The 19,717-nt window shown below is 46.0% G+C and overlaps 1 protein-coding gene across 1 annotated transcript in view; it reads right to left on the bottom strand.

The window, feature by feature from the left end:
* Window positions 1–19,717, bottom strand: part of PLXNA4 (plexin A4) — a 510,488-nt gene that overhangs the window by 237,837 nt on the left and 252,934 nt on the right. The window contains exon 4 of the mRNA XM_058021923.1: window positions 15,814–15,945. Coding sequence (XP_057877906.1) covers window positions 15,814–15,945 — 132 coding nt within the window. The remainder of the gene's footprint in view (window positions 1–15,813; window positions 15,946–19,717) is intronic.

The following is a 19,717-nucleotide window of genomic DNA, read 5'->3' as shown; positions in this document are numbered from 1 at the left end:
CCTGTACTGTAGCATTCACATTCTCTGGAAAAATCCCTTCACATAGGATTTTCCTCCTGGGAAGCTGAGAAGCCTCAGAGTGAAGGAAAACAATTCTTATCTTATTTGCTTCTCCTGTGTTTTGTTCATGTGGAATGTGTTTGGAGATTGTTTACCCACAGGTGATTGTTTCACTGGATTCTGGTGTGGGTTGTTTTCACTCTTGGGCCAATCAGGGCCAAGCTGTGTTGGGACTGTGGAAAGAGTCACAGTTTTTCAGTATTATCTTTTTAGCATTAAATATCTTTTCTGTATTCTTTAGTATAGTTTAGCATTCTTTGATATAACATAGTATCATAAAATAATAAATTAGCCTTCTGAGAGCATGGAGTCAGATTCATCATTCCTGCTTCCATCAGGGCCTTTCCCAGCAAATACAATTTTGTACCAGTCTGGACAGTTTTGTCTGCACTGGGAAGTTTCGTGTGCCTCCCTCACTTTGCTCCTAAGGCCAGCGAACACAGAACATCAGAATTACACCTCATTTGGCTCCCTTAGCCTGCAAATGGAGCAGCTGCAGCCAAAATGCCTCTCAGGAACTGTCACTGGCTGTGGTCATCCCTGAACCACGTCCAAGACTGTCTGGGAGTCGCTCCCAGGCCATTCCTGCTCCCATGCCACAGGTACCTTGCTCCAACACAGACCTGACGCCTTGCCACGAGCCAGGACAGCAAAATTCCCACTTTTAAACACAATTCTGAAAGAGAAATTAGTTTAAATATTTTATTTTTCAGCTGTCATCAATCTAGAAGCACAAAGCCCAGGAAGGGCTCTCACTAATCCACATTGACACAGGAGATAAGAATACCATCAGTCCATGATCTGAAATAAATGTTCTCCCAAAAAAGCCCCATCTTTGCCTCCTTGGTGGGCCACAAACTGCTGGATTTTCAGATGAGCAGCACAAAAGGTGTTTTTTCTCTTTGCAAACCCAGTTGAGATGGGCTGTGCAGAGACTGAGGTGGATTTTCCCAGAGGTGTGAGCTCAACCTTGGGAAAGTGCTGAGTGGAGGGATCAGTAATTAGTGATGGATAGTGCATTCACCAAGGCCATTAGCTGGAAAGAAAAGCAAACCTGCAGCATTCTCAGCTGCAAAGAAAAGCAAACCTCCAGCAGGCTCCACATTCCTTGCCTGCATTTTCCTGCCTCCTGACAGCATCCCCACCACCCCTTCCCAGCACAGCCCTCACCACAGCTCTGCTCTCGTTGGGGACTGGCATTTCCAATCAATTACAAGTGTCACCACTGAATTTCCCTGCTAATTACTCCAGTTTATTATGTCTAAAGCCAGGTTAAATGCAGAATTGCCCAGGTCAAGTGGGGTCGCCCACACAATCAGTTCCACATTTTCCACAGCAAAAGAGATCCCCACCATCAGTCACTGCCAAGGGGGTCCTAATGGCCAAGCTGCCAGTTCATGGCCTGAGGTGGAAGTTTCAGCAGGAGATAATGCTCTTGGAGAGGAGGAGGAAACCTCCCAGAGCCCAGGGATGGCTTGGGTTTTTTCCCTATTAATTTGAATGGAGTTATCCTTTTTTTGGGGAGAGGAAGAAAGAGGAAACCTCCCAGAGTCTAGGGATGGCTTGGGTTTATTCCTTATTAATTTGAATGGGGTTATCCTTTTTTCAGGGAGAGAAGAAAGCTGAGATCTACAGACACAAGGCAACTTTTGGCTTCACTGTTCACTGTTTTATTGCATTTAACCAAAAAGTGGAATAAAACAAGGATATAACTTGTGGGAATAAAGGAAGCCTTGTCCTGATGGAGCCCAGGTCAGTGCAAACATCTCCCTCTTTCCAGTGCTCCATGAATCCAGCATTAATTATGTGAATCACCCTGGGGTCCATGCTCCATCAAAACACATTCCTGGTGTGATGCTTGGGTTACCTTCCCTCCTAGGGGCAGAAACTACTGACACGTGAACTCACAAGTGCTTGCAAGGTTCCTTCCAGGGAAAGCTTCCCAAATTATATCACGAGGGCAGGGATCTTGTATAAACATTGTCTTTCATCTGCCAGAAACCCAAAGGGCTGTGCAAGTTATAAATCCATCACGAAGGCATCCGTGGATCCAGGCTCTCAGAGGAGGGACACAAGAGCAGGTGTTTATGTAGGAAAAGAAGTGAATTCAGGAGGTGAACTGAAGGAAAGGATTCCTAGGGATGATGTGAGAAATTCAGGAGGTGAACTGAAGGAAAGGATTCCTAGGAATGATGTGAGAAATGCTGCAATTGGGATGAGACAGTAAAACTAAAAGTTTAAGGACCATTATTTTAAAAAATCCCATTATTAAAAAAAATCTTAACACAGCCTTTATCCAGGCAATGACACGAGGGACATTTGGCAGAGAAATTCCTTTTTCTGTGTGCAAACAGCCACTGATTCATCCACACAACTTTTTGCATGGATTTTGCTGTCCCCTCAAATCTTCTCAACCACCCAAACACGAATGAAAGCCAAGTTTACACTACAAACTAAAATACAGCAGAGTATTGACCAAGTGCTCAGATTGCTGATTCAAAATGTCTTTCTAAAGGAAAAAATAAAAACAAAAAACAAACAAAACCAAAACAACAAACAACAGAGCAAGACAGACTAATTTAGGTCTCAAGTATTCCCATTATTTCTTCATCCAGTTAGGATATAAAACAAGAAAATAATTTTCAGGGTAGCTGAGTACTCTTGTCTCCAATCACAAAATGGAAAATCACAAGAACTGGGAAGAAAACCCAAACCCTGAAAAAATAGGGAAAAAATAACATTACAGTATGACTTTAAAGAGTTTTTTTTTTTTTAATAGAAAAGAACATAAAAGCCAGTTTGCCTTTCAAGGGCAGGTTCTGGAATGGATTTCATTTTCCAGTTCCTACTACATATGATGATTATGACTGTATCAAGTAATATAAAGTGATGAAAGATATTTAGCAGGGGCCTTACAGCAAGAAAGACTCAAAGCCATGAGTGCAGAAGACACAGCAAACTCTGGAGCATCGAAAAAAATTCTCCCCGAGTCTTACAATGAAATTCCTATTAATCCACTAACATGGAGTGTGCTTAGGAGTTCAGGGATATCACATGAAAAATAGAAAATGCATTAGAAAATGATAACTCTGTGCACTTATGGTGCAAGGAAATGCCCCAAGAGAGCAAATACTTGCCTCAAAGAAAGTAATAAGACATATGAGCCTGAAATGGAAAGAACTTTGGAAAAATGTTTAAAATACAATAATTAAGAGAATGGTCCCAGACAGGCACTGGGCACCTTATGCCTTCTAAAGGCTGAGCTAGAGCAGAGGCTGGGCAGAGTTCCAGAATAAAGCAGGGATTCATTCACAGGATCTCCTCCATGGATCCCCCTTGGGCAGCACCAGAGCCCAGCCAGGGCTGCACCCAAGATGAACCAAAACGGCCCCAAAATGCACGAGCGCTGCCGGGGTCTCTCCCTGGGATCAGCTCTGCTCCATTTGCACCTTGCAGTTCATTGTCCCATTGCAGCTTTAGCCCAGGCAGTCCCACCCTGCTTGTTTTTCTCTCTCCAGCCCACGGAGAGAAAACCACGGGGTTTGTGCTCCTGGGCTGAGATTTGGGGCATTTGTCCTTGGTGCCCAACTGGAGCAGGAATTGTTTTGTCTCCCTGCTCTGTGCACAGAGCTCACCATCCCATAATATGAAGCTCAGAACTGCACACTAAAGCAGCACAGAATGTGAAAAATATAAACCCAAAACCTGAGGCATCACGGGATCGGGGAAAGCACTCAAGGATGTGTTAGATGGAAAAGCTCCACCCCAAGATCTGTGGATGTGCCTGTAGCTCTGTGCCTTTTGGGACATTATCCTGCCAATTCAGGCATTGTCCTGCCCAAATCCCCCTCCCTGGGAGCTCTGGCTGGGCTGTGGAACCCCAAAGCAGAGGATGGTGATTAACAACCCCTGCCCCTGGGTGACCTGCAAGGGCAGCAGAGGAGGGGACCTGGCTGTCAGGGAGATTGGAGCAGACAGATGTTTAATGGAGCCCAGGATTACACATCTGCCAGGCTTCACATGTAATCACCAACTTCTTAGGTTTCCTCTTTCTTCTCCCCTTCTCCTGGGTCTGTTACAGGGTCAAGGCTGGGGGAAGGGATGGAGGGAGATTTTCAGATTTCCAGCTCAATTCCTTGAGCTGCCCTTAATACTCTGACCCATTCCTAGCTGAAACCACAACCTACCAATCTGACAGGACTCAGGGAGATAAGAGTGGGTGGTTTTATTTGTTTAAAACATGAGAGGGATGCATTAAACTCCACACATCCACCTTCTTTCTCCCAGAACAGCTGCAGTGAGCAGCCTGTGTGTGACTGCACAGAGGAGCAGCAGCACAATCAATAGTGCCAGGTGACCCCCAGGCCATGAGCTGGGCAGCACTGTGCCCCAGGGGACACATCTCCATGGCTTCCCACCCCAGGATCAATAGTCCCTGCTCTCCTCACCCAGGGGGTGACTCTGAAAGTGGGTTTTTTTGCATTTCTGGGCATTGCTCACTCCTTCCTCCACCCTTTCTTGTTTTCTGTGCAAGGCAGGGGGGAGCTATCAGCAGACCCCATGAGCTAGAGGGAATAATTAAAACCTAAAATCAAGGTGCAGGAGGAAGGAGACCCATTCCTCATGTCCTGACAGCAGGCAAAGCCCTGCAGGTGTCCCCCTCACCTTAAGGCAAGGAATCCCAAAGATTAACTAAACCAATCTCTAAATACCACAGCACCCTCCAGCTCCTGTGCTGCTTCTTTGAGCAGCCTGTGGAGGAGCTATCCTGGCATGGGGACATGGCTTTTTTGGCAGGCTGAGAGATGGATGCTGACATTAGTTCAGGCTGCAGCTCGAGCCAAATGCAGATCCACAGATGGCACTGGGAAAGCTGTGGTTCTACCCTCAAATATTGAACACGCAGAGCAGGGTACAACTGGAGAGTTCAGGCACAAATATGCCACCACTGCGTCTGAACACAGGTCTTTTAGTGTGACAGGCAATAAATTGTGTTAATGTGGGCTAAATGCACCCAAATCCTGGCCCAGGGGGACCCAGAGACTCAGCCCTGATGCTCTGCTCTGTCACAGGCACAACCAAGGATGTGACTCTTGGTTCCTCTGCTCATCAGACACAAAATTTCACCAGCAGTGCTCTGACCCAGTGTGACTGTGTTCACAGGGGTGTGAGGATGAGGGAAGAGAGGAGGATCTGCCTCCGTGTTTCAGAAGGCTGATTTATTATTTTATGATATATATTACATTAAAACTATACTAAAAGAATAGAAGAAAGGATTTCATCAGAAGGCTGGCTAAGAATAGAATAGGAAAGAATGATAACAAAGGTTTGTGGCTCAGACTCTCTGTCCGAGCCAGCTGGGCTGTGATTGGCCATTAATTACAAACATCCAACATGGGCCAATCCCAGATGCACCTGTTGCATTCCACAGCAGCAGATAATCATTGTTTACATGTTGTTCCTGAGGTCTCTCAGCTTCTCAGGAGGAAAAATCCTAAAGAAAAGATTTTTCATAAAAGATGTCTGTGACAACCCAGAGTTAGAGGAATTCATGTCCTGCCAGCAGGGAGGGTTTAGGCTCTGCCCATGACCAGGATCCATGAACCCAAAGTCCTGCAGCAGCTGCAGATCCTCCCCCACAGCTGGGCCCAGTGATTCATGCAATGTGCTTGCAGGGAGGTGATTTCTCTGGGATGGTTCTGGCATGGATCAGCAAGGCCAAGCACGAAGCAAAGGGATCCCAAGCTGCATTTTGTGTGAAATCCTTCCCTCCAGTGAGCAGCTGTCAAACTGCTCCCTGCTGGTCCTCTCCACACAGATTTGGCTCATCAAGGTTCCTCTAGATGGGATCAAGGAAGCTCTAACTCATGACACTTAGAGGACAGGGTGGCTACAAATTGTTTTCTGAAGGAGCATTTCTCCCTCTGATGCACAGCAAAACTCAGACTGGACATCTGATGGTGACAAAACAAAAGTCCTTCTGACCTTTGGGAACCAAAGCTCTCATCAGGGCATGGACAGGAGGACAGCTGAGTTTTCAATGGTCAGTGGCAGGTGCTACAGAGAGTTCCAAAAGAGGTCCTGATCTTTTGCTGTTTGCCCACAGCTGATGTCACAGAATTCACAGAATCCTCGGGTTGGGAGAGCCCTTCATGGCCCTGAGCCCAGCCCAGCCCCTGGCACCCAGTGCCACCTCCAGGCTGGTTAAACACCCCCAGGGATGGTGACTGCACCCCCTCCCTGGGCAGCCATTGCAGAACTTTCTCCCCCTTGCTGGAAAAGCTTTTTGCTGCTCTCCAAGCTGGATTTCCCTTGGCCCAGCTCAGGCTGTGTGCTCTGGGTGTGCCAGTGCTGCTGCAGACAGAGCCCAGGGGCAGCTGGGCACAGGCACCTTTCAGGAGCTGTGACAGTGCTGGGGGCACCCTGAGTCTCCTTCCCTGCAGGCTGAGCACCCCCAGCTCCCTCAGGGCTCCCTCAGGGGTTGTGTCCCAGCCCCTCTCCAGCCTTGTTGCCCTCAACTGTGAGTGAATCATAAATTCCTAAATATCCTGGGTCGGAAGGATCGCCAAGTCCAACCCCAAAAATCACATTGTGTGTCTAAGAGTGCCAGGAGTCTGTGAGCAAGGCAGGGAATGATTCAAGGTCTCCCAAATCTGGGACTTTCTCCCAGCCTTTCCTCCTTCCCAGCGCACTTTGCAGAGTCCTGGTTTTAGAGCAAAGTGAGACACTTGAAGACAGCATCAACTGGCTCATGAAAACCTTTCCAAAGCACAAAAAGAGCTTAGTTCAAGTGTGAAAAACCCAAGGTTGTGGAAAAGTGAGAGCTGGAATTCCAGCTGCCTATGCATCTCATGGGATGGAGATAGCCCCAAGTGGAATTCCTTCCTTTGCCATGAATGATGCATTTGGGACACCTCCAAGACCTCGAATCTGTTCCTCTCCTGCTCAGCTTTCTCACTTATTCACATCCCTTCTGGAACACACAACCAACCCAGCAGGAGGTTAAGGGACTCCCTACTCCCTGAATTATCCCAGCTTACTCCAAAACACCCACATGAAAGCAGCAAATGAGTTAAAATCAAGCTAAATTATGACTTTTTGCAATAATTTGCCTTTTGCTGATAAAGAATTATTTCAAAAGAGTCAGCAGCACAATGCACTGCTGTTTCTGCCAGTGGGCCAAATCACTTTTATCCTTCTTGGCTGAGAAACACAGGCACTCATACAGTGTCTTTTCCATCCACAGCTGAGCATCCATGCGGGATTTTCCATCTATTCAGCCATTTCTCAGAGGGCATCTGACCTTATTTAACAAGCCCTTAATTAGGTGAAAGCAAATGCGAGGGAGAGCGGAGTTCAGCCTCTGATATTGCTGAGGGTAATGAGGAGTGTTCCAGGGGCAGCAAGGAACAATCAAAGAGAACAAAAGTTGCCTTTGCTGCCAACTGGGATTACACTCATTGCTTGAGAGGGGTTGAGTGAACTCTAGGAACTGCTCTTGCCTATCAATTTTGTGCAGGGCTGCCCAAGAGCGGGACAGCTGGCAAGGAGATGGGTGGTTTGGAGTCCTCTGCTTTGGAGGATTTAGAGGGAGAGGAATGTGGCACATTTTTTGCAAAGATGGTGAATTCAACCATGCTTTGGGTGCCTTAGAAGTTCTGGTGGCCCTGATCTTATGTAGGATGTCAGTCTGGTTTGGGAACAGCCAGTTATGGAATCATGGAATGGTGAATTCGACCAAGTTTTGGGTGCCTTAGAAGTTCTGGTGGCCCTGATCTTATGTAGGATGCCAGACTTGTTTAGGAACAGCCAGTTATGGAATCATGGAATGGTGAATTCGACCAAGTTTAGGGTGCCTTAGAAGCTCTGCTGGCCCTGATCTTATGTAGGATGTCAGTCTGGTTTAGGAACAGCCAGTTATGGAATCATGGAATGGTTTGGGTTGGAAGGGACCTTAAAGATCATGCAGTTCCACCAGGGAAACCATCCACTATCCCAGGGTACCCAAACCCCTTCCAACCTGGCCTTGGACACTTGCAGGGATCCAGGGGCAGCCACAGCTGCTCTGAGCACCCTGTGCCAGGGCCTGCCACCCTCACAGCCAAAAATTTCTTCCTAATTGCCTGATAATTAATCCAGGGAAGAGATGATGCTGACAATACCCTTCCAGAAGTTGAGTAGTGAAGTCCTGCAGAAGACCTGAGCATCTCCAAAGAGTGGATGTGCACAGTGGCCATCTTTCACAGCCCCTTCTAAATCAACATCCCAAAATGGCAGAATAACAGAAATCTGCAACAACAGCACCAAAATTTACAGTTTCTGGGTGTCTCTGCTGCTTTTAAATCCCCAGGTTAAAAAGCCACACCTATGAGATAATCTCAGCTTTCTGTTTTCAAACAAAATCTTTCTGCAATTTGTGGATCTGGTTCAATGATGAAAAACGTGGTCTGCACACAACCTGATGGTTCACAACCAAACAAATTCAAGTTAAAATAAAAAAACAAACAAACAAACAAACAAAATCTCTTGAGTTATTTTTAAAACTTGTGATCTTGAGCCAGTGTTTTTGGGGACAGCCTTAAACTGACAATCCCCTAGAAACAGCCACTCCAACCCCAGGAGTTAATGCTGCTTGATATCTTGTGCAAAGACCACATTTGAAGAAATTAAGCCATAATTAAGCAAAGTTATTAATGATTGCTTTAACTAATTGATACGATTACATAAGCAGCAGACAAGATTTCAATCACAGCGGTCATGAAACCAGAAGTAAACTGGCCAGACACCCCCTCCTCTTTGGCAGCTAATTTGCAAACAATAATTCTGCTGCTGATAGTGACTCAGCGGCTGAGGGGAGAAGAATAAATCTCAGGAGACAAATAGGTATAAGCCTTCCCCATTTTAATGAGAAACAGACACAAAAAGGCCAAAAAGACCCTGTCAACATGATTTGCAGTACAGTTACTTAATTTTTACCAAATGTGCTTTCTGCCACGCTTTAGTTGAAGTACATATTTATTTGATATTTCGCTGGCACAGTTTAAAAGAGCCTCCAAAATACCCATCTGCTTCTGCTATGCATGACCCTACCAGCCTCACCTCCGACACACTGTAATGGTTTTAGGGAATGATAGCACTGCACAGATGTGATTTATTCACAGATTGTGGGTGACTTTCTGCTAATTTACAGGGGAAAAAGCACAGCTTTCCACTGGAGCATGAAGCTGACCCACAGAACAAACCTGCCTGCACAGGGAGGGACAGAAAATCTCCTTCCTTGAGGCAAATACTGAAGCACAGGATGGTTTTAAGGGACAATAAAAACTCATTTCCACCTCTGCAATGGGCATGGACACCTTCCACCCTCCCAGGTTGCTCCACCCCCATCCAACCTGGCCTTGGACACTTCCAGGGATGGGTAAAGTTACTCATAAGTAAGACAAGGTTGCCTAAAACCTGGTTGCAGAACAGTCTTCCTTAACCTTCAGTAAGCCAAAAGTAAGAGGAAGCTCAAAACCATGAGATTTAAATAAAAACACAGTTCCACCCCTGCCCTGGGCAGGGACACTTTCCACTAGCCCAGGTTGCTCCAATGTCCAACCTGGCCTTGGACCCTTCCAGGAATGGGTAAAGTTACTCATAAGTAACACAAGGTTGATCCAAATCTGGTTGGAGAACAGTTTTCTCTAACATTCAATAAATCAAAAGTAAGAGGAAGTTCAAAACCATGAGATTTTAATAAAACCGATTTCCACCCCTGCAATGGGTAGGGACACCTTCCACCATCCCAGGTTGCTCCAAGCCCCATCCAACCTGGCCTTGGACACTTCCAGGGATGAATAAAATTATTCATAAGTAACACAAGGTTGCCTAAAACCTGGTTGCAGAACAGTCTTCCCTAACCTTTGGTAAACCAAAAGTAAGAGCAAGCTCAAAACCATGAGACTTAAATAATATGAAGTTGACACTTCTTTCCCATTACCTTCTGGATTTTGAGCTTTTAAGGTTATTTCCTGCAGCTCTTGCCTTTGATCCCTCTGTATCAAAAGGAAGGGCTGAGATTCCAGTCTTGGAGTTGCTTCCATGTGTTGTATGAGCTTTGAAAAACGCTGGGAGAGATCCAGGGGCCCAACTTGCAGAAATAGTTTTTTAGGGGTGATGGAGGTGACCTTCCAAAGGTTGGAGAGGGAGGGAGCATCCTGCACCTCCTGGCATGCAGAGGTGAGCTCTGTGTGTGTGTCAACATTTGGGCAGCAAGGGAACAAGGAGACAGCAGTGTGGAGACAGCCAGGAGAGCAGAGAAACAGGGACACCAGGAGTGCAGGAATGTTGCAGACATCTTTTATGAAAAATCCTTTCTTTAGGATTTTTCCTCCTGAGAAGCTGAGAGGCCTCAGGAACAAAAGGCAAACAATGATTATCTGCTGCTGTGGAATGCAACAGGTGGACCTGTGATTTGTCTCATGTTGGTTGTTTCTAATTAATGGCCAATCACAGTCAGCTGGCTGTGAGAGCCAAGCCACAAACCTTTGTTATCATTCTTTCTTATTTTATTCTTAGCTAGCCTTCTGATGAAATCCTTTCTTCTATTCTTTTAGCATAGTTTTAGTGCATCATTTACTTTTAATATAATACATATAATAAAATAATAAATTAAGCCTTCTGAAACATGGAGTCAAATCCTCATCTCTTCCCTCAGCCTGAGACCCCTGTGAACACGGTCACACAGGAGGGCTGGAAAAGCAAGTGCAAGCCTGGAAATTAGAGGAAAGGGCTGCAAAGAATCAGAGATAAAGGCAGGGAGAATGAGAAAGGGGTGGAAGAATTATCTCCATCCCTGCAAGGAGTTCCTCATCTGGGAAGAGAAATAAATTCAGAGATGATGAGGTGAGGGAAGGAAGCCCAGGCATGTGTGATGAGGAGCAGGGAGGATGCAGAGAAGCTGCAGCAGAGACCCTCCTGTTCCTCCAGCATTTCCCATCTGCTCCTCATCCCCTAAGATCAGTGTGTGAGGCACAGGGCTCCTCTGCACTCCAGAAACAGAAAAAGGAGAAAGAAACAGCCCCAGCCTCCAGGGCACTGCCATAAGAAATGTGGAGAGGAGATGTTTGCAGGACAGGAGGAGAATGGCTTCAGACAAAGGGAGTGGGTTTAAATGGGATATCAGGAGGAAATTCTTGGCTATGAGGGGGATGAGCACCGGCACAGACAAGCTGTGGCTGCCTTTGGATGCATGCAAGATCCAAGACTGGGCTGGATGGGGCTTGGAGCAAGCTGGGATCGTGGCTGTAGCTCCATCAGAGTGTTTATGAAGGCTGAAGTTGCGGGGATGATCTCCTGATCCATCCTGGCAGTTCCCATGTGTGCACCAACCCTTCCCTGTTCTGTCAACAGGGACTCCAAACCCATTCACACCTAAAGCACAGAGATGTCCACACCTCTGGGAAATGATGGGACCTCTGTATGCTCTGTCTCTGGGTCTCAGTGACAAATCTCTCCCTCCTTCAATCACTGTCTGTATAAAATATGCATTCCTAGATAATGGTGAAAAGCTGTTGATTCTGCTCCTCAGAGCATCGCACCTCTGATTGAGTGGGCAATGCTGCTTGTCACCTCTCAGATCCCAGAGGAACAGCAAGGCAGGGCTTGTTTCAGCCACAGACCACAAGGCTGAGCTGGGTTCCATCTTCCTTGGAGCCCAGGGAGTTCAGCTCCATAGGAAAACCCCCATGTGCAAACCAAGGACCCCCAGGTTCACTGGGGAAAACTCTCGCACGCAGAAGCTTGTCACAGACATCTTTTTATGAAAAATCCTTTCCTTAGGATTTTTCCTCCTGAGAAGCTGAGAGCCTCAGGAACAAAATGTAAACAATGGTTATCTGCTGCTGTGGAATGCAACAGGTGCATCTGGGATTGGTCTTATGTTGGTTGTTTCTAATTAATGGCCAATCACAGTCAGCTGGCTCAGACACAAAGCTGAGACACAAACCTTTATCATTCTGGCTTTTCTATTCTTAGCTTAGCTAGCCTTCTGATGAAATCCTTTCTTCTATTCTTTTAGCATAGTTTTAATGTAATATATATCATAAAATAATAAATCAGCCTTCTGAAACAAGGAGTCAGATCCTCATCTCTTCCCTCATCCAAAAACCCCTGTGAACACCACCACAGAAGAGGCCCAAGGCAGTGGTGGGGTCACCATCTCCAGAAGTGTTCAAAACACAAGTAGAAGTGGCACTTCATGATATTGTTCAGTGAGCACAGGAGTATTTGGTCAAAGGTTGGACTTGATCATCTTAGAGGCCTTTTCCAACTTTAATGATTTTATGATTCTGTGAAAACAGCTTTTAATAACCACACAGGTAATAACAGAACCACTCTTATCTCTGGGGCACAGACAGGGCTGAGCTGAGGAAAAAAAACAAAAACACAAAACAAGGAGATACCTCCTCCTTCCCCAGGGATAGCAGAAGCCCTGGTGCCTGTCTATCTTTGAAAAGGTCAGGTTAAGTCATCACCCCCCTGTCCCTCATCTCCACAGATCCCCCAATACCACTTTGGGCAGTGTAAACCTCTGATAAGTCAGATTTCACCCTGTCATAAAAGATGTGTACTTGGCTTGTAGAGTGGGTGGGATATTTGCTCCCCAAGGGCAGCCTCTCCATAATCCTGCCTCCAGCAAAGGCAAACCCCTGCACCCACTCACTGAGGCTCTCCAAATGTTAATTTATTCCAGCATTAAAGTGTGTTCTGCCATGAGCACACAGGTAGTGACTGCACTGCTGGGATGGCAGCGCTGTCACTCACAGTGCCTGCCTCAGATAAAATCAGATTTGGGCAAAGGCTGATGTAGTGCTGAGTGTTCACAGGCTCACATCAGATTTTAAATAACAACAGCCACTGCCTTTTTCACCAGCCTCTCTCACAGAGACACCCATGGGCGTCAAAGGTGAGTGGGAGGAGATGATTGATAAATCACAGGGGGCTCAGAGCTCACAGAATAGCTAGGTTGGAAGAGACCTTTGAGATCATCAAGTCCAACCCATGCCCGAAACACCTTAACTAAGGTGCCAAGAGCTCTCTACAGGGCTTGGGAGTCCCAAAAACACCAGCTTTGATTTGTGTTTTGGAACAGCCAAGCCCAAAATGAACCTGCTCATGCTGTCATGGTCAGGGAAGTGCAGGTAGTCAACAGAGCAGCAAGAAGTGTGGAGAGCCTGGTTCAAGCATGGCTTAAAGAGATGCCATGAAGGTATACAGCTGATGGGAAAGTAAAAGGCAGCTGTAAAGCAGCAGTTTCCAGGCTTGATTTTGTAAATAACTAGGTTCTCAGGCACCTTTTCTATAAACAGCAGGATTCTCAGACAGTCTTCTCATAACAGTCCTTGGCTGCTCTGGGAACAGATATGAAGGTTTTGAGAACTTTTCGTATCACAGTGAGAACACTAATTTTGGTTTCAATAAACAACCACGGGTATTGTAAACAAAAGGAGGGGTTAGAGTTTTCTCTGTAACCTATCGTGAGCTCGGATTTTGCAATATGCATGAAGTTAATTAACACTATTATAAAGGGTGACTGATTTGATCAATAAATCGGAGTCGATGCTGATCAACAACAAGATGGGTCGTCTCCCTTCGCTTTCAACAAAGAAGTTGTTTTTGGAAGTCTCTGGAGGAAAAATGAATTGTTTCTCTTGTTCCAGATTTCATGTTTTAAGGATGTGAGGGAATGAAGGTTGCTGTCCCACTGCCCTCTACCCCAGAGGCTTGAGACAGCCCCTGGGAGTGTCTGTAAATCTGAAGGGCTGTGCAAAGGCAGCAGTGGTGTAGAGTCTTAGGTTTCTGCAGCTGAAATGACCCCCAAGGTATTCAAAGTCTTTTTTCCCAGCCCCATGACTGAAGAAGTCATCGAGATTGCTCTGCTCTGCTTTTCAAGGTTATTTTCTCTTATCTATGACATTCTTTCTCTGACCTGCTGAGATCTGTCCAGCAGGTTGGGTTGTGGCACAGTCCCTGCCCTTGGGGTGGTGTTGGCTTTTTATAGTAAGAACTACCTGTACTTTATTTATAATAATTTCCCAATACCTATCATCTATGTTAGACAGTCTGTCTGTGCTCTAAACCAATCCAGAAGTGTCACCATCACAGCAGAAGATGGAGCACAAGAAGGAGAAAGAGGACAGAACATGCTCAGATTCCTCCATCTTGCCTCTTGAACCCCCATTCTAAAATCCTCAAAATTCTACATTTTCACCCTGTGACAAATTCACTATCATTCTACTCAAACTCTTGTGGCTTGTAACTCCTCACACAAAGTTGGGAATTGTTTCCATGGGCTAAAATCAAAGGCACAGGTGTTTGTGACTCTGTGCCAAGGTCTGTAATCACCCAGGGCAGCCAGAGCAATGTCCTGGGTCCCAACATGTGAGGTGACCTCAGGTGGGGCTGCACAAAGAGGACACTGAGCACACTTGAAAACCCTGGGTTGGTTATTGGCACATTCAATGTTCTTCTCCAGGGTTTTGGCCCTCAAGGAGCCCCACTCTGTGCAGAAGGAAAAAGAAAGTGCCCAGACAGCAAAAAGATGAGGAAAAGGAATGGTGTCATGCTCAAAGCCTTACAGGAGTTCAGCATCACCTGCCTCCAGCTTGTCACCCATCTCAACAAGTGATTGGAACTGTTCTCCCTTCAGGGCTGGAAGGGAAATCCCATCCATGCCCAGCATGGAGCAGATAGGACAGGATGACAGCTGGGATTCCTTCTCTTCTCCTGAGTTATGGTACCTCTCTTTAATCAGGAGGAATTTACAGAGCTGCTCCCCTCCCCACCCCACACCAAATTTCAGGTATAAATATGCACAGTAAAGGGAAATGGTTGGAAGGAGGAAGAAACGCAGGAGGAAGAAATGACACTTGTAGATTAAAAATATAACCAGTACTACTTGTATAATAAATCATTGAACATGCATGCGTGAATATGTCTCACTCAAACTGCAGGCCTCCACTGCAGGGCAAATGCCATCACCCACCACAATCCCTCATTGCTCCCATTTTTTTTTGTGGATTTAAAGCTCCTCACAAGCATCTGTGAATCAGCCAGGTATGATAGCTCAAGTAATCCTGCACACCCACAGGAATAAGTATAAACAGTGAGTCCTTCATGTAAAAGTAGCTCCTCCTCCCACCATCATCCCAAGCAGCAAACTTCCCAAGGCCATGAATTCCAGTGAAATCAGCCAGGATTCCATGCTGAATACCCAGATTCCTTCCCTGGGATCTGGCTGCCAGCATTTTCAATCACAATACCAACACCACAGCAGAAACACCACACTAAACTTGGCCTGCACACTGGCTGGTAGCATCCTGCACTCCTGCCCAGTGTCCCAAAGAGGCTCCAGCCTCTCCAAAAACTCCAGTTAGAGCCAAATTATTCAGTGCTACACCTTCCTGTGTCCGTGGCAGATGCAGCCACAGTTTGGGTGGGGATGGAGAACAATGCAGCAGCAATTCCTTGTCCAGCAGCCAGCAGGACAAAGCAATTCTGGGGATGGTTCCTGCCCCTTGAGCTCTGTACCCCTGGTCCCTCAATATTACAAAAGTGTGTAAATGCCATGGATTTATGGCATAAAAACCCCGAGGTTGACAACAAAGCACATCCTTGTAGGAAATGGCGGAATTCACGAGCAGCCTGATGTCCACAGCAGGATGGAGCTGAAAGGTTTATAAAGCACCCCGGGCTGCTGGAGTTCCTTACCTGCTTCTCAGACATGATGTAGAGGTGTTCATGGTCCATGGAGAAGGCCATGTCCCGGAGGATGGGGCCAGTGTCCACCACCTGCACGATCTCGTACTCCAGCGTGTTCTTGGTGGTGCCATCCACGCGGATCTGTGCAGCAAAAACAAGAGCAGAGGGAGAACATGAGGATTTTCCCCTCCTTCCACTGAAAACAAACAACTACAGAACCACAGAATGCTTTGTGTTGAAATGAAGCTTAAAGATCATCTCATTCCAAACTTCCTGCCATGGGCAGGGACAGCTTCCACCATCCCAGGCTGCTCCAAGCCCTGTCCAGTCTGGCCTTGGACACTGCCAGGGATCCAGGGGCAGCCACAGCTGCTCTGGGAAGCCTTCTCTCTCACTGCACTCACAGTAATATATATCTACTTAAAATATATATGCAAAATTATATTTATATATTTATATACTTATTTTAAAATTCATATCTATTTTTAATTTTTTTATATTCATAGGTTTATTAATATGTTTCTAATTATAGTTATTTGGTTTTTATGGTTATAGTAATATTTACATTAGTTGTATTTTGTATATGTTATATATTTATTTTTATACATAATGATATATTATATATGCACATTATTTATATTATATGCATATATTAGATGTTATCATAAATATATACCTATGCGTAGATATATAATATATAGTGTGTATATAATATATAATACAATATATCATATATATATAACATATACTGTATATTTATTTACATATATACATATCTATGTACATATATATTATATATAGATAGATATAAATAAATATACAATATTATATATATCTATATTACCCAAAATAATCACTAGGCAAATGCATTGTGCCCCAGGTCTTTCAGACTACAACCACTGCCAACAAAAAGTGAACTTTTCCCAGCCTCCCCACCAAAAGGACAGAGCAGATTCCATCACCTCTGCTGGTCCCATCAACACAGGAGCATTGTAAGAACAATGCAGATCCTGCTGGCTTTTATCTGGCACTGTCACTGTGCTCCTGTCACCGCCTGGACAAATCCACCACGCTCAAAATGATGGCAATGAGGGAAGGATCTGTGGTGGTGATGAGCAGGAGATAAAAAACCACGTAAATCTGCAGGAGTGACTCACTGGAATGCCACTCAGATAATATTATTGCTCTTATTGCTAATGTTCCACGGGGCAATTTATTATTGCAGGGTGTTCAGTGCAACACAGACTATTTCTCTTGTTGATTGCATATATCAGGTGTTGAAATCAGTCCTGCACCAGTGTGGCACCTTATGATTCCAGACACCTCTCATAACAGGGTGTCACTGAGGGACATCAATAACTGGGATTATGAGGAGGAATCAGACAAACAGTCCCAGTCTGTCCCTGACAGTGATCCAGTGATGCAGAAGAAAATGCAGAAAATTACAGACTTTTCTTTGCCTGCTTAAAAACAATTTCTAGAGTTTGGGCTCAAAAGCAGCTGGAGAAGGTTTGCAATCTCTTTCAATATAGAGCAAGTCATGATAAAATAGCTGTTCTCAGGAGTTCTCCTGAACCTTGTGAGGCTCTCTACAGCAGCAAACCCCACAGTCATGTTTCAGAGTTTCATGTTTCCACATTCCTTATCTCCCTCTATTTCCCATGTGTTGCCTTTCACTTCCTGAAAATATTCTATCCTGCAGCAACACAAACGCCACAGCACCTTTCCCTGAAAGAAACAAAGTTGTAGGAGATCTTCATCCTGCCCCACATTATCATCTCCATTCCTTCCTGACCAAAAATTCCCAGCCTGCAGTTGGATAGCTGAGCAAAAAGCACCCTTCCCATCCAAGGGAAATAACAAGCTGTGGAGAACTTATGGTGTCAAGACCTGTTCCCACTATTCCCTGGCACAGGGCACAGTCCTTGAGTTTGCTCCTTCTGTATCAACCTCTCAGCCAAGAAACTGAGCCTGAATCATCTTCTGTACTGGAAAGTCAAAGAGAAGGGAACAGAGGGAATGATAAAGGGTCTGGAAAGTCTGTATGAGGAAAGGACAGCAGTGATATACAGATTGTTATCTTTGTCCTTCCTTGATGTGCTCACCTGCTGTGGGACAACAAAGGAATATTATTTCCCCAAGAAAGATAAGGAAAATGAAGCAGAAAGGACTTAGAGGGGCTCTCTGTGCCAGCAAAGGGTGTGGAGGGTGCTCAGGGATGCTCAGATCCTGCATATTATCCATCAGACTCCCCAGAAGTGGGAGCACATGCTGGCCTTGGCTGCCCCAATGACAGGGGAGGATTTGCAGTTAATTTGTCATCTTGATGGAGCTGCTGATGAGAGCAACACACGTCCAACAGCAGCATACACAGAGGTCAGGGCATGAAGTCCAGCACTGAGCATCCCTGATGCACCAAGGGGTCAGGGACTGAATCCCAGCACTGAACATCCCCAAAACACAAAGAATTCAGAGTCTGAAGCCCAGCACTGAACTTTGCTGAAACATGAAGAATTCAGGGCCTAAACACTGAACATCCCTGAAACACAAAGAATTCAGGGTCTGAAGTCCAGCACTGAACATCCCTGAAACGCAAAGGATTTGGGGTCTGAATCCCAAAGAATTCAGGGTCCAAACACTGAACATCGCTGAAACACAAAGAATTCAGAGCCTAAACGCCAGCACTGAACATCCCTGACTCCCACAAGCTCTAGCTGCCTGGGAGCCAAGGCTTGCTTATTTCCGTGGTCTCTCACAGGGAAATTCAGCTCCTCTGAGTCCTTCCTTCTTGAAAGTGGACCCTGATGTAAATCACCCATGAGGTCAAGGGCAAAGATGCCAAGAGGCTTGGGCTGATTCATTCCCCTTAGGACAAGCAGGGGAAAGGAAGGAGGCAGGAGGAGCTGCAGGCTGAGGAGCACAGGGGGCTCCCTGTTGGGGCTCTGCTCCAAGCACACCAAATACCCCCAGGACAGGAGCCTTTCCTCTTTCCCTCTGAGCCTTTCCAGCTCCAAGTTCTCCCTCTCAGAGAGCTTTTTCTGCTGTCTCCACTCTGCCTCCCCTCAGTCCCTCAGCTTCTCATTCCCGTCACAGCATCCTTGCTCTCTGCTGATCCCTGTGCTAAACAAACCTCACATCTCCACTTTGACCTTGAATTTCCAGCACCACCGTGGTCAGATCTGCAGGCTGCCAGATATGTAAGCAGCCAATTTTCACCCCAGGGCTCAGTCACTGTCCTCAGCCTTTGCCAGGCCCCATTAGAGGGGAAAGAAAATGGAGATGGAAGGGACAGGCTGGAGAGGAGTTAACAAACCATGGAGACAGGAGGCACAGCCCCCAGGGATCTCCCCTGTGCATTTGGTGCAGGTAAAAGATTGCAGAGGCTTCACACCAGGAATGCAGAGCTGCTCGGAAGTGATTTAACAGCTATTGCTGGCCTAATAGCCTGAAAAGTCATTATTTGGCATAGGGGGAGGGAGGGAAGGAGGGACAGGGCTCCTTGTGCTGTACATGTGCAAACACACACACGTGTCACACACCCACAGCTCTACATACAGAAAGCCCTCTCTCTATTAAATCTAGTGGCTAATAAAAAGGAAAATTCAGAAAAAGGCCAGAAAATCTGGCAGACACCAACCCACGCTGCACAGCCTGTGCGAGCCCTGTGCCAGCAGTGAGGTGATTATTGGAGACTGCAGCCACAAGTGTAGCCTCTAACTCCAACCATCCCTTCACCTGTCTTAAATGCTCTCTTTCCTATGTTGGACCCCAGGCACAGAACCCTGAGGATCTCCACCTGTCCTGCAACATTCTTCACAGTCCTGAGCATCAGACAACACAACTGGATTTTCTCTTAGAGATTTATTCCTGGCTCCAAGGCTCCTGCTAGAACCAGGGCACTTGGGCTGGTGAA

This window comes from Melospiza georgiana, chromosome 4, assembly GCF_028018845.1.
Source record: "Melospiza georgiana isolate bMelGeo1 chromosome 4, bMelGeo1.pri, whole genome shotgun sequence".
NCBI classification, from domain to species: Eukaryota; Metazoa; Chordata; class Aves; order Passeriformes; family Passerellidae; genus Melospiza; species Melospiza georgiana.
The sequence above is the reverse complement of the archived record's forward strand: the minus strand, read 5'-3'. Positions and strand labels throughout refer to the sequence as shown.